We start from the raw sequence: 16,166 nt of genomic DNA, 5'->3' as shown, positions 1-16,166 counted from the left end.
TGAAGCTGTGTGTAATCTAATGTTGAACCTTTTCCAAAGTATTCTAAAATGTATTTTATCAAAGTGAGGGTACCAGATTTACAGAAAAGGTAAAGTGATACCATAGTGAGAAAAGTTATTCTAATTGTCACATGCATCTTTTGTGCAATAAAAGTACTGTACTTCCCCTTATGCGAGTATGACCATTTTGTTGAGGTTAAATACAAAATTGACTGTGTTAAATGACATGGTTATTTTTGTATCATTGCAGGGACTGAGTTAGGAATGGGTACTGTTATTCAAATATCCATGGACATTAGTATTTAATTACTTGGGAGAGTATTCATTTGAGAGAAACATATATAGGCCTATCTGAACAACAAAGGCTTTTGTCTCGAATTAAATACAATTATCTATGTGACATTTCTACATAGCCTACAAGGATAGACCATTACATTCATTATGTTAATACAATTTTATTACAGTTATGAGTGTGCCCCATAAAAAAGAGGCACCGGTAACCTACACACATTTCACAGGTGGAGCTTTTTCTTATTGTCATCAATCAACGCGGCACTACATTGAGGCTCCATGTGTAGCAAGTGACGTGGGAGATTTCTAATAAACGCAAAAGGCAATTGAGGAATTTAATTGTCTAAATGAGAAGGAGTAGGCTACAACAATCAACCAACAGGTAGACTGTTTCATATTAATGGGGTTATTGTAGACAAGTAATTGAGAGCAAAGCTAAATAGCCTCAATTAGCCTTGCTACTTTTGCTAGCTAGATAGCTGGCTACTGTAGCTAAATAGCTTATTTAAAACGATTTAATGCAGTTAAGACAGGCACTACCAGATGGTAAGATAAGTAAGGCAGCAGCAAGTTTGTCTAACTAGTGCAAGTTGGTTTGGATACCTTCTCTGTCTCCCTCTGTGCCGCACATTGACTTGACTGTCTCACACACACCTGCTCCTCTCTCGCCCCTCTCCACCCTTCTGCCGAAACAAGCAGAGCACGGCGCACCCGTGAGCAAAGTTTAAAAAAATAATGTTTCTTTAAATACATGTAGTTCGACTGTACAGATATCATTTGTATAGTTAAATCATTTAAAATTCAACAAGTGCTCAGCATATGTGGGAACTTCTTGGAAAAGCATTCCAGGTGAAGCTGGTTAAGAGAATGCCAAGTGTGCAAAGCTGTCAAGGCAAAGGGTGGCTACTTTGAAGAATCTCAAATAAAATATATTTTATTTGTTTAACACTTTTTTGTTACTACATGATTCCATATTTGTTATTTCATAGTTTTGAAGTCTTCACTATTATTCTAGAAAATAAAATAAAAATCAGAAAAACCCTGGAATGAGTAGGTGTGTCCAAACTTGACTGGTTCTGTACTTGTGTAAATACCTGTTTTTAGAGAGACAGTAAATCTAGGCTAAAACAAGGACAGTTTAATATTTATCTTACAGGCTCTGGTTTTGTCGCACCTGGACCACTGCTCAGTCGTGTGGTCAGGTGTCACAAAGAGGGACTTAGGAAAAATGCAATAGGCTCAGAACAGGGCAGCACGGCTGGCCATTGGATGTACACAGAGAGCAAACAATAATATGCACGTCAATCTCTCCTGGCTCAAGGTGGAGGAGAGATTGACTTCATCACTACTTGTATTTCTGAGAGGTATTGACATGTTGAATGTACTGAGCTGTCTGTTAAAACGACAAGCACACAGCTCAGACACCCATGCATACACCACAGGATAAGCCAACAGAGGTCTCTTCACAGACCCCAAGTCCAGAACAGACTATGGGAGGCACACAGTACTATATAGAGCCATGACTACATGGAACTCTATTCCACATCAGGTAAATGATGCAAGCAGTAGAATCATTAAAAACATTTTTTTTAACACCTTATGCAACAGTGGGAACTCAGAAGCAACACCAACATAGGCACAGACATATGCATACACACACACACATTGTGGGCCTGAGGGCACACACTTAGTGTGTTGAGAAATCTGTTATGAATGTATTGTAATGTTTTTTAAATTGTATAATTGCCCTAAATTTGCCGGACCAGAGGAAGAGTTGCTGCTGCCAATGGGGATCCGTAATAAATTCAAATACTGAGGTGATGTAAAATGGAATTAAGTCAGTATTTTCTACTCTATTCTTTCTAAACAAGTCTGCTCTCAGCTTGAAAGATAACGATCATCGGAGATTTGAAGTAATACAGTACCGTATTTAAAAGAATAGAGCGCATTCTTTTTCAATTTAACCACACCCTTTGGGCTATGACGCCAACCAATAAGATAATTTCTCTTCCGTGTAAACGTTAGTGACCAGTGCCTAAGAACAGTTTCCACGTTAGCGTTTTTATTATTGTTATTTAGACATTTATTATTACCCTGGAACTCAAAATATGTCTCATTTAACTGCTCATCATCATATACTCACTCCAGGTAGTGTTTAATTCGCGTTGGAGACAGAATTTAATTGATAGATGTTATCTGTTTAACGTTTGCTAACAATGGCTAACTGTAACAGTAACGTTATGGTTTTTCACACTCAAATAGCATCCATCATGGAGGTGTTAGCGAATTCAGCCGTGGCAGACATATGTAAACTCGTAGACGACGACTATGCAGTGTTTCGTTTGGAAATAACTCAAAGCCAGAAAGAAAATAGGACATTGCGGAGGAAACTACAGCAACTGGAACTGAAGGTGGCACGGGAGCGCGCAGAGAGGACAACGCGAGAGCGCGTTCTCGCCAGTCCGAATAGTGTTAAGGTCCTCGACAGATACAGAGGAATGACAAGAGGTACATTTAGCAGATGGCCAAGGCTGCGGAACCTGTCGCCCTGTTACAATATGCGCATGTGTTGAGATGTGTTACCCAGATATAGGTCTTGGTCAGTTTTTGGTTAGTAGTTAGTTAGGTAGCTAGCTATCGTTCAATTTTTATTTTACCAGGACGGTAATTTAAGAGCAAATGATTTTTGCACAAAGACACAATATAAAATTCTAACCAGATTCTTGATTTACTGTTTTTCCTATTGTCACACTCAATTAAAAGAATGTGATGCAAGGAACATAATAAATACATAGTATATCAATAAGTAATGAGTAGTATTACCTTACATCCAAGGCCGATTACCGAACTGGCAACTGCCCTGGGCCTCCCCCCAAAAAAACTTTTAAGATTGATGGCCTGTCATGACAAATACTGTCCACTTACCAAAATGTGTCCATCTCTGCGCCACAATAGGATTCAATTAGTTGTTAGCGTCCGTTGCTGTATCAATGGTATGATGAACTAATGCGTCCCATTTTGGAGATCATTACAGCCAAAACCGGTATGTAAGCAAAGCTGATTTCCCGTGACAATTATGCTGCTAAAACGAGTTTCTACGATTCAAAATAGCAACAACAACAAAAAACGTGGAAACTGCACATTAACTTAGCTTTCAGATCACCAAGTGAGCAGCTATTGTCAATTAATGCATGTGCAATTCAGTTCATACACTGGCTCATCTGGCTGGCATGTTTTTATTTTGAGCTTCCCTCGTCTTGTCTTGTCTTAAAAGTATGCTTTCATTAGTCATGTTATTATTGTTATTCTTTTCCTGTCTCCCTTCCTCCACCACATGTCATAGCTCAGTACTACAGTAATGCACTTGTGGTTGAATATAATACAGGACATAACAAACAGTTGAATAATGTTGAACTCACAAATACCAAAAAGGGATTTACAACAATGAATTAACCTAATTGATTAATTAAATGAACAACTTATGAAAACCAACCTGTCAGTAATTAAGATTGAAAAATGTAAACGGTTTCTATTTTTGTGGAACAGATGTGTCGTGAACTTCTTTATTTGATCTAATAGACCCACGTGGCAGTTATAGACTGAAATATATGGGTATAGGCTAACATCGAAACAAACAATTAAACACCATTTAGTTGAGAAAACAAAGGTATGAATGAGAAGTAAAGTACATCATATGAGAAGAGGGAGATCCTCAGAGTTTGCAGAAATAGAGTATGGGTGATTTTTGTTGTTGTTGCTCTCTCTCTATTCTGGCATGTGGGATAGAAAGGAGGTGGGTGCTATGGGTGGTTCTGCCCGTCACTGGCCCTCGACAGGCAGCCAGTGACCAACGGGGGACTTGAAGAAGGAGATTGCAAAATCCAGAAACACAGCTGCTCTCTTCACTCTTGGAGTTTTTGCAGTGGTAGTGTATGTAGCGCATTTGTGTATCTCACTGTGCCCAGGATGAAATGGCAAGCACAAGTTCTTTGCAGATTAGATTAACCAACATGACAATAACAGTAGCTGTAGATAATGTAATGAAAAGTGGGATCTTGGAGGGTGGTTCACACTACTGCGTGTGGTCACGTCATATCACTGAGTCTGCATTCGCATGTATATGCATTATGTACATAAACACATGCATTCACTCACTCATTTATCAGGAGATGACTGCATTACTCTTGATGTTGCATGTTACAAAATGTAACCTGGACTTAAATTGAATCAACATAAGAACATGAGTAAATGTGTAGAAAAAAAGAGGGAAGGGAAGCACTGCTGGGATACTGTAGTATATAGATATGGAGACAAGTCAGCCTTGTTTTGCTCCTCTTAAAAGCTCAATACTTTTTGAGAAGTAGCCATTATTTACTATTTTACATCTTGGGGTTGCTGTACATAACTTTAACCCATTGTATAAGAGATTCACCGAAATAAAGTAATCCAGGCATTTATATATAAATTCTAGTCGTGCTTTATCAAACGCCTTTTCAAAATTTGCTATGAAGACCAGGCCTGATATCTTTGATGTTTCATCATCTTCAATTGTTTCAAGTAATTGTCATATATTATCTCCAATATATCGTCCATGTAAACAATATGTCTGATCAGGATGAACAATATCTGGTAAAATATTTTTTATTCTATGTGCAATGCATTTCGGCAGGATTTTCGTGTAAGAGGCCTCTGTTTTTATAAATGGACTGGATCTTTATACTTATCACCTGGGTCCTGTTTTAGTAGTAATAAAATCAGACCTTGTTGAGTACCTGAAAGTCTACAATTTTTATAGGATGAATTAAAACACGCAAATAATGGATCTTTGAGTACATCAAAAAGGTCTGATGTACCTCTACTTGTATACCATCAAGCCCTGGTGTTTTTCCAGATTGAAAATATTTAATTGCCTTAAACAGTTCCTCCTTTGTACATTGGCCTTCACACAGGTCTTTCTGTAAATTTGTTAATTTTACATTATTATTAGGAAAGAAATCCTTATAGTTAACATCATTCAGTGGAAATGGAGGAGACTGAAAAAACATGTTTCAAATATTTTGCTTCTTCTTTCAAAATATAATTTGGTGAATCATGGATGACTCCATCATTTGAAATGAGTTTCTGTAAATTCTTTTTTGTAGCATTTCTATGTTGAAGATTCAATAAAACGTTTGTGCGTTTTTCACAATTTTCCATCCAATTCGCTTTATTTTTTTATAATACATTACTCTTGATTGTTCTTGAATAAGTACCCCAAATTATTTTTGTTTTTCCTCTAACCTATTTTGTACCTCTATAATACAGTTTCCATTACCATCTACCTGCGCTGTTATTTCCACTATTTCCTTATTAGTCTAATCTCTTTTGAGCTAAACTGCTTTTGATTTGTATTGTATTGAATGGCCTCTAAAAGTACATTTAAAAGTGACCCATACAATAAGGGGATCTTCTGTTGTGCAGAAAAAAGTCAATTATGAATTATTTTCTCTTAGTTAATTAAGAATAAATTGTCTTCCAATAGGCTTTGATTACATTTCCCATATCCCTGTCCACGTGGAAATTCTGTAAGAGTTATATGGAGGCCAATTAGATGGTGGTCCGATCGCATTCTGTCCCCTTTTAATACTTTTTAAAACTTTTGATGCCAGGATGAATGAGACCAGGGAGTAATCCAGACGGCTAGCTTGATTAAACCTCCTCTGTGTATATCTCACAAGGTCAGGGTTTTTCAGCCTCCATATATCCACTAGTTCTAATTTAGCCATGATATTTGTGATCTCCTTAAGCGCTTGAGGGTGATAGTTTGTAGTTTGATTTCCTTTACATTGATGTACTTAAAACCATATTATAATCTCCCACCATAATAATAGATGAATTCGTTGCTTGTGAGCTCAATAGTTTATTATATATATTTTCGATGAACTGTGGATCATCATTATTTGGCCCATATACATTAATTAGCCATATCTGTTTTTGGTCCAGTAGCATATTTTAAATAATCCATCTTCCCCAAGGATCAGTTTGCCCAGTGTGAACAATCAGATTACATTTTTTTATTAATTAGTATAATCACCCCTTTTGAGTTTCTTTGCCCATGACAAAAATATTTCTCCCTCCCAGTCTCATCTATATTTGTAGTGAGTTTCCTGTAAACAATATATATAATATTCTTTCTCTTTTAGCCAGGTAGAAATGTACCTTTGTTTTTTATGATCTGCTTAGCCATTGCAATTGTAACTGGCTATACTTGTTTGTAAACTTACCATTCAAAAGCACCAGGTTGATTAAGTGTCCATATAGCTATACCATAATATTTGCACTGTTAAGCATACTGTAGCTGCAACTTTGTAAACCTCCAATTGTCCTCATATTTCACCCACTAAAACCTCCCCCATATCTAGGCCCAAGACCATCAGACCATCTCCCTGACTCATGACACACCTTTGCGTCCTAAGGCAAATCCTTGGCCACCAATTGGCGTAGGCCAGAGGGAAATATGGGCAGTCCCATGAAAAGAATTCTGTACTGCCACCCTTCATTAACACATTCAAAGCACCGTAGGTCTATTGCATATCTATGAGGGTGCTTTTTAAGAGAACTAACCAAATAATATGGAAAGTCATAAAAAAATTATAAATAACAATAATAGATCAAATTAATAGAAATATTAACAGTGCAATAGTATACATTTATGCACATACAGTGCCTTGTGAAAGTATTCGGCCCCCTTGAACTTTGCGACCTTTTGCCACATTTCAGGCTTCAAACATAAAGATATAAAACTGTATTTTTTTGTGAAGAATCAACAAGTGGGACACAATCATGAAGTGGAACGACATTTATTGGATATTTCAAACTTTTTTAACAAATCAAAAACTGAAAAATTGGGCGTGCAAATTTATTCAGCCCCTTCACTTTCAGTGCAGCAAACTCTCTCCAGAAGTTCAGTGAGGATCTCTGAATGATCCAATGTTGACCTAAATGACTAATGATGATAAATACAATCCACTTGTGTGTAATCAAGTCTCCATATAAATGCACCTGCACTGTGATAGTCTCAGAGGTCCGTTAAAAGCGCAGAGAGCATCATGAAGAACAAGGAACACACCAGGCAGGTCCGAGATACTGTTGTGAAGAGGTTTAAAGCCGGATTTGGATACAAAAAGATTTCCCAAGCTTTAAACATCCCAAGGAGCACTGTGCAAGCGATAATATTGAAATGGAAGAAGTATCATACCACTGCAAATCTACCAAGACCTGGCCGTCCCTCTAAACTTTCAGCTCATACAAGGAGAAGACTGATCAGAAATGCAGCCAAGAGGCCCATGATCACTCTGGATGAACTGCAGAGATCTACAGCTGAGGTGGGAGACTCTGTCCATAGGACAACAATCAGTCGTATATTGCACAAATCTGGCCTTTATGGAAGAGTGGCAAGAAGAAAGCCATTTCTTAAAGATATCCATGAAAAGTGTAGTTTAAAGTATGCCACAAGCGACCTGGGAGACACACCAAACGTGGAAGAAGGTGCTCTGGTCAGATGAAACCAAAATTGAACTTTTTGGCAACAATGCACAATGTTATGTTTGGCGTAAAAGCAACACAGCTCATCACCCTGAACACACCATACCCACTGTCAAAAATGGTGGTGGCAGCATCATGGTTTGGGCCTGCTTTTCTTCACCAGGGACCGGGAAGATGGTTAAAATTGATGAGAAGATGGATGGAGCCAAATACAGGACCATTCTGGAAGAAAACCTGATGGAGTCTGCAAAAGACCTGAGACTGGGATGGAGATTTGTCTTCCAACAAGACAATGATCCAAAACATAAAGCAAAATCTACAATGGAATGGTTCAAAAATAAACATATCCAGTTGTTAGAATGGCCAAGTCAAAGTCCAGACCTGAATCCAATCGAGAATCTGTGGAAAGAACTGAAAACTGCTGTTCACAAATGCTCTCCATCCAACCTCACTGAGCTCGAGCTGTTTTGCAAGGAGGAATGGGAAATAATTTCAGTCTCTCGATGTGCAAAACTGATAGAGACATACCCCAAGCGACGTACAGCTGTAATCGCAGCAAAAGGTGGCGCTGCAAAGTATTAACTTAAGGGGGCTGAATAATTTTGCACGCCCAATTTTTCAGTTTTTGATTTGTTAAAAAAGTTTGAAATATCCAATAAATGTTGTTCCACTTCATGATTGTGTCCCACTTGTTGTTGATTCTTCACAAAAAAAATACAGTTTTATATCTTTATGTTTGAAGCCTGAAATGTGGCAAAAGGTCGCAAAGTTCAAGGGGGGCGAATACTTTCGCAAGGCACTGTATTTAGAAAGTCCTAGCAACGCTATAAGCATGTCAGCCCCACCTGCTCAGATTTTTGGATCCAATTGTTTGATATACAGTATCAGTCAAAAGTTTTGACACACTACTCATTCCAGGGTTTTTCTTTATTTTTGACTATTTTCTACATTGTAGAATAATAGTGAAGACATCAAAACTATGAAATAACACATGGAAACATGTAGTATCGAAAAAAGTGTTAAACAAATCCAAATATATTTTAGATTCTTCAAAGTAGCCACCCTTTGCCTTGATGACAGCTCTGCACAATCTTGGCATTCTCTCAACCGGCTTCACCTGGAATGCTTTTCCAACAGTCTTGAAGGAGTTCCCACATATTCTGAGCACTTGTTGGTTGCTTTTCCTTCACTCTGCGGTCCAACTCATCCCAAACCATCTCAATTGGGTAGAAGTTGGGTGATTGTGGAAGCCAGGTCAATCTGATGCAGCACTCCATCACTCTCCTTCTTGGTCAAATAGCCCTTACACAGCTTGGAGGTGTGTTGGGTCATTGTCCTGTTGAAAAACAAATGATAATCCCACTAAGCGCAGACCAGATGGGATGGCGTATAGCTGCAGAATGCTGTGGTAGCCATGCTGGTTAAGTGGTGGATTTGGTGTTGAAATGAGCAGAAAACAACCCCATACCCACTGTAAAATATGGTGTTGGATCTTTGATGTTATGGGGCTATTTTGCTTCCACTGGTCCTGGGGCCCTTGTTAATATCAACGACATCATGACCCAGTACCAGGATTTTAGTCCAAAATCCGGTTGCCTCTGCCAGGAGACTGAAACTTGGCGGCAAGTGGATCATCCAGCACTCATCAAAATCCACAAATAAATGGTTAGTTGGCCACAAAATAAAACATTTGCAATGACCATCTCAGTCTCTGGATTTGAAACCCATTGAAAACCTGTGGTTTGAATTGAAGTTGGCAGTCCATAAGCGCAGACAAAGGATATCAAGGATCTGGAAGGATTCTGTATGTAGGAATGGTGTAAGATTCCTCCCAATGTGTTCTCCAGTTCATAAAGCATTTTAGAAAAAGTATCGGTGCCATTAAGGTATTGAAAGTATTTAAAAATGGGTGTAAAACAAAATATTGTTCTCTGAGCAATTGTATTAGTATAATATAATATCATTTCCCCAATTTTTTTTGCATACAATGTTGCTCAGTATTTGAATGATTTATTTTGCTCATCTTTATCAAGGGTGTCAATAATTTCAGAGCCCACTGTAGGTGCCCCAGATGTGGTTGTTCAGCCCTGATAACATCGTTGCCATTTGTAGACGGTGTCAATAGTGTACAATATATCATTGAGCATTGACAGTGGTACTTAACTTAAGCACCCTCTTTCCCCCAATCACTCTCTTAGGTGAAGGACATCTCACTGGAGGCCACAGGAGCTTTGTGAAGCCAGCGGGACAAAATACATGGAGAGATGACCAACCTATAGCTGTAGATGAGGAGACTGGAACCTCAACCCAGCATGTTATTGTGATAGAGGTTAGTGTCATAGTGTAACGTAAACAAATTACAGTACATTAAATGTGATCCATTTATTTCAGAAAGGCTCCGCTCAGCTATTTACTTGCTTCCATGTACATCCTTATTTATCTGCCTTCGGGGAGCTTGTGAGACCTTGTTATCCAATTCATCTCATGTACCGATAATAACCTCCTCTCGTCTTGTGTCAGTCTACAGATGCAGAGATTGCAGGTCCTGGAGGATCGTCTCTGGTCAAGCAGAAGAGGATTGAAGGAGAGGAGGACCCACGACACAGCAGAGACATCCAGACTGGAGCAGTGGCGGGTGTGGTGCCCCCTGTAGCCACGGAGGACATCGCCACAGCGCCGCAGCCCAGGACCCAACGCTGCATCACGGAGGTCAGTGGAACGCCGAACGCCGTCCTCAAGTCAGAGACAGACACAAAGACTTTAACTGTAACCCGCAGGCTCTTACACACAGGATCTGACCACAGATCAGCCCCAGAGAGACTAGAGCTGGAGCATCTGCGCTGTCCTCCTGCTTCCAGCTCAGAGTATTTACTTTACGGTAATCCGAGCCCTAGGGTGGTTCATTGCCATCGGGACTCTGGTGACGTGTTAGAGACTGGAAATGATCCGTTTTGTTCTTACGCTACAGAGATGGACCCTGGCAACATCCCCTTGGGTTTAGAGACACAGACTGATCTGTCTAGAGGGGACTGGAACCGGTATAGTAGTAGTGTATACTCTGAAGGGTTCCTAGATAAGAAAGGGGAGGGTCTGGTCATAGATGAGGTGACTGTGAAAGTGGAGGACGACACTCCTCTGACATGGAATATAGACGAGACTCACTTAGGAGAAGGACACTCACAGGGCAGAGATTTCTTAGTTTACATGGACAGTTTAGAGAAAAATGTAAATGTCGCCACCCAGTCCCATTTACACAGGCTCAGGGATCGGGACCCATTGTCCACGTCGATGGAGCCTTCCAATTCACACAGCCGTGTCCTTTTCGATCAGTTATTGAACTCAAAGGACCAAAGGGCCAAGGCTCGAGGAGGGGGAGCAACATCAGGTGATAGTAAAGAAAAATGGTTCCTCTGCATGTTCTGTAACAAAGGCTTCAGCAGCTCCCAGAAGGTGGAGATCCACCAGAGGGTCCACACAGGAGAGAAATCCTTCAGCTGTACCCAGTGTCACATGCACTTCGCCCATGCTAGCAGCCTAAAGAGGCACCAAAGGGTCCATACAGGGGTGAAACCATTCAGCTGTACTCAGTGTCACATGCGCTTCGCCCAGACTGGTGACCTGAAGAGGCACCAGAGGGTCCACACAGGAGAGAAGCCCTACAGCTGCCCCCAGTGTGAGAAGAGATTCTCCCACCAGCACCATCTGAAGATGCACCTGAAGGTCCACACGGGAGAGAGGCCATTCAGAGAGTAACTAACTAAGGATACACCAGCAGAAAAAACACTCCATTATAACATAGAAAGTAACCATTCCACTCGATAGCTTCTGACTTTTACATTCAACCCTGCGTTAGACAACGATACATTTTCAATGTTGTCAGCAGAAAGATCTACAGATGCATTTTGAATAACGAGAGTAACAGATTTCAGTGTAGAATATTCCTGGGTAAAATATTGCATCCAGACATTGTGTGATATATATAAGCCTAAAAGTCTGTTACATATTGTGTTTGTACTGTGTAGGCCAGGGATTCTCAAGGCTCAGAGCAAGTGACGTTTGAAACGCTATTCGCGCGCACTAACTAGCTAGCCATTTCACTTCGGTTACACCAGCCTCATCCTGGGAGTTGATAGGCTTGAAGTCATAAACAGCGCAATGCTTGACGCACAACGAAGAGCTGCTGGCAAAACGCACGAAAGTGCTGTTTGAATGAATGTTTACTTGCCTGCTTCTGCCTACCACTGCTCAGTCAGATACTTGTATGCTCAGTCAGATTATATGCAACGCAGGACACGCTAGATAATATCTAGTAATATCATCAACCATGTGTAGTTAACTAGTGATTATGATTAGTGATTATGATTGATTGATTTAATGCTAGCTAGCAACTTATCTTGGCTTACTGCATTCGCGTACAGGCAGTCTCCTTGTGGAGTGCAATGAGAGAGAGGCAGGTTGTTATTGCGCTGGACTAGTTAACTGTAAGGTTGCAAGATTGGATCCCCCGAGCTGACAAGGTGAAAATCTGTCATTCTTCCCCTGAACAAGGCAGTTAACCCACACTTCCTAGGCCATCATTGAAAATAAGAATGTGTTCTTAACTGACTTGCCTAGTTAAATAAAGGTATAAAAAAAGAATAATAATCGGCGCCCAGAAATACAGATTTCCGATTGTTATGAAAACTTGAAATCGGCCCTAATTAAATCGGCCATTCCGATTTATCGGCCGACCTCTACCTTTAATCAAACTTTAAGGTTGTGAAACTATTCACATGGTAATTGATGATTAAGAATTCCTAATGATTGCTGTTTTTTCTATTTTAAAAACTGTCATGTGTTGCTGTTCATTAACATTATTGGACTGGTTTTAATGTCATGTTCTGAGTTGGATAATGTATTACACCCCACTCCTGAACTGGTCTCCTAATTAAAATGGCTTATTCTCTTGAATTTACAATACATGTTTTCTCAGTTAATATGGTTGTCTACTTTCTTTAATACCACAATAGTAGCCTGTTGAGAGGGAAGCCAGCCCAAGAAAGCAAGTGGCAATACAACATTACAGAATGTAATCATCAACAGTCCATAATATTGGGTCGCGACTCAATTGTCATTGTAAAATTTTGGTCCCCAGGCAAAACCAGTTGAGAACCACTGGTGTAGGCTATAATGGAATAGGCATTTGTGAACATCATACTTTCATTCCACTACAGAATGTTTTCTCTAGAGACATGTTTAATGAGAAAATGTATGCAGTTTATCAAGTTTATTTAGATTTTTTGTTGAGACCTGTATGTGTGGTTTTCATATGGTGTATTTAAAACTTGTTCACTTTTAATAAACACAAAATTTGACTTTTCAGTTTAAGACTTATATTGTCACTCTCTTTAATATACCTCACATCTGATCTCACCCTATTCTGCATATACCCAGCAGCGCTTTATAACCAATATACACTTAACTATAAATAAATATACCCCCACACTAACAAACACCTACTGTACACAAAATATTTGTTAACAAAAGTAGTGCACTGGGCCTTTAATAGTTCTGTGTTAGTGGAAGGATTTGATATTTGTCCAGGACCCCCACCCCCCTTTTGGCGAAAACAATTGCAGGTTTTACTGATGATGACTTTTGTACGTATTTTTACCCACAACATCATATTTATGTCCACCATAATGGGTTTAACAACAATTCAGTAATCCTGTAACTACAGTGTAGGACTCAATAATCTGTATCATCTGTCTCTTCCAGCAGGAGGTGGCTCCAAAGGTGCTGCTGGTCAAGGAGGAGGGGTGTGAGGAGGGTCTGGGGAACACTGAGGGGGACATGGTCATGGAGGACAACCAGACTTCACCTCCTCTTGAACCCACAGAGGAACTAGCTGAGCAGCACAGGACCACACACAGTTTTACTGAGGTGAGCCCACTGAACTACTGTCTGAATGGTATTATGGGGGTGCCACAGAGTTCAATTCTCGGGCCGACTCTTTTCTCTGTATATATAAATGATGTCTCTCTTACTGCTGGTGATTCTCTGATCTACGCAGACGACACCATTGTGTATACTTCTGCCCCTTCTTTGGACACTGTGTTAACAAACCTCCAGACGAGCTTCAATGCCATACAACACACCTTCCGTGGCCTCCAACAGCTCTTAAATGGTAGTAAAATTAAATTCATACTCTTCAACCGATTGCTCCCCTCACCTGCCCGCCTGACTAGTATCACTACTCTGGACGGCACTGACATAGAATATGTGGACAACTACAAATACCTAGGTGTCTGGTTAGACTGTAAACTCTCCTTCCAAACTCACATTAAGCATCTCCAAAATTATTTCTAGAATCGGCTTCCTATTTCGCAACAAAGCCTCCTTCACTCATGCTGCTAAACATACCCTCGTAAAACTGACTATCCTACCGATCCTTGACTTCGGCGTTGTCATTTGCAAAATAGTCTCCAACACTCTACTCAGCAAATTGGATGTAGTCTATCACAGTGCCATCTGTTTTGTCACCAAAGCCCCATATACTACCCACCACTGCGACCTGTGTCCTCTCGTTGGCTGGCCCTCGCTTAATATTCGTCGCCAAACCCACTGGCTCCAGATCATCTATAAGTCTTTGCTAGGTAAAGCCCTGCCTTATCTCAGCTCACTGGTCACCATAGCAACACCCACCCGTAGCACACGCTCCAGCAGGTATATTTCACTGGCCATCCCCAAAGCCAATTCCTCCTTTGGCCGCCTTTCCTTCCACTTCTCTGCTGCCAATGGCTGGAACGAATGGCAAAAATCACTGAAGCTGGGACTTATTTCTCCCTCACTAACTTTAAGCATCAGCTGTCAGAGCAGCTTACCGATCACTGCACCTGTACACAGCCCATCTGGTGGGCCCCAACTACCTCATTCCCCAAATTGTTATTTATTTTTGCTCTTTTTGCACCCCAGTATCTCGACTTGCACATCACCATCTGCACATCTATCACTCCAGTGTTATTGCTAAATTGTAATTATTTTGCCACTATGGCCTATTTATTGCCTTACCTTACCATAATCTTACTACATTTGCACACACTGTATAAACATTTTTCTATTTGTTTTTTTTTCTATTGTGTTTGACTGTACTTTTGTTTATTCCATGTGCAACTCTGTGTTGTTGTTTTTGTAGCACTGCTTTGCTTTATCTTGACCAGGTCTCAGTTGTAAATTAGAACTTGTTCTCAACTAAATAAAGATGAAATAAAAATAATAAAAATGTAAAAATGAGGTCAGGTCCCATATCAAAAAGCCTCTCAGATTAGGAGTGTTGATCTAGGATCAGTTTTGCCTTTTAGATCATAATGAATAAGATTATATGAAAAGATCCTAGATCAGTACTCCTATTCTGAGGCTCTTTGTGGATCTGAGCCCAGGTCTTGATTGATTTAGTCAAAAAGGGCGACTGCACTTCCTGATTTGGCCTTGTTTTTCATCAATGCGCAATGATAGCGGCCATGACTGAAGCCAACGAGAGTTGTCTTCAGAGTGTGTTTTGATCAGTGGAGGCTCCTCAGAGGGGGAAGGGAGAGGACCTTCCTCAGTGAACTTCATAAAAATACAAATAGTGAAACAATAAAAAGTTCTCCTTTTTTAGATAACTATACTAAAGATATTCACATATCACCAAATAATTGAGTAAAACACACTGTTTTGCAATGAAGGGCTACAGTAGCCTCAACAGCACTCTCTTGGGTAGCACCATCGTGTAGCCGGAGGACAGCTAGTTTCTGTCCTCCTCTGAACAGTTATTATTTATTTAAATAATTTTGTACATTTAACCCTTTTTCTCCCCAATTTCATGGGATCCAATTGGTGTTACAGTTTTGTCTCATCGCTGCAACTCCCTTACGGACTCGGGAGAGGCGTCCTCCGAAACACGACCCAACCAAGCCGCACTGCTTCTTGACATAATGCCCGCTTAACCCGGAAGCCAGCCACACCAATGTGTCAGAGGAAACACCGTACACCTGGGGACCATGTCCGTGTGCATGCGCCCCGCCTGCCACAGTAGTCGCTAGAGCGCGATGGGACAAGGACATCCCTGCCGGCCAAACCCTCCACTAACCCAGACGATGCTGGGCCAATTGTGCGCCACCCAATGAGCTCGAGGTTGAGGCCGGCTGCGACAGAGGCTGGAGTCGAACTGGAGCATGGGCTCGAACTGCGATGCAGTGCCTTAGACCATTGCGCCACTCCGGAGGCCCCTCTGAACAATTTTGAACAAATTAATTTCTTATTTCACTTTCACTTATCTAGCTAGCTAGCGAATGCAGCTAGCTAGCTAGTTTAGCATACTCAAACACCCG

The 16,166-nt window shown here is 40.5% G+C and overlaps 1 protein-coding gene across 4 annotated transcripts in view; it reads left to right on the top strand.

The window, feature by feature from the left end:
• The first annotated feature begins 2,300 nt into the window (after window positions 1–2,300).
• Window positions 2,301–16,166, top strand: part of LOC135507634 (uncharacterized) — a 46,467-nt gene continuing 32,601 nt past the window's right edge. For 2 of the 4 annotated variants that reach the window (XR_010450686.1, XM_064927205.1), the window contains exons 1-4: window positions 2,322–2,799; window positions 10,014–10,144; window positions 10,336–10,524; window positions 13,573–13,737. Coding sequence is in view for 3 of the 4 variants with exons in the window: in XM_064927205.1 (XP_064783277.1) it covers window positions 2,508–2,799; window positions 10,014–10,144; window positions 10,336–10,524; window positions 13,573–13,737 (777 nt within the window). In the remaining variant the exon portion in view is untranslated. Of the gene's footprint in view, window positions 2,800–10,013; window positions 10,145–10,335; window positions 10,525–13,572; window positions 13,738–16,166 lie in introns of all 4 variants that reach the window. The other 2 variants (XM_064927207.1, XM_064927206.1) reach the window with 2 other exon arrangements.

The sequence above is a fragment of the Oncorhynchus masou genome, chromosome 21 (genome assembly GCF_036934945.1).
Source record: "Oncorhynchus masou masou isolate Uvic2021 chromosome 21, UVic_Omas_1.1, whole genome shotgun sequence".
NCBI lineage: Eukaryota > Metazoa > Chordata > Actinopteri > Salmoniformes > Salmonidae > Oncorhynchus > Oncorhynchus masou.
Note: the sequence above shows the minus strand (reverse complement) of the source record. Positions and strands in the feature narration are given on the sequence as shown.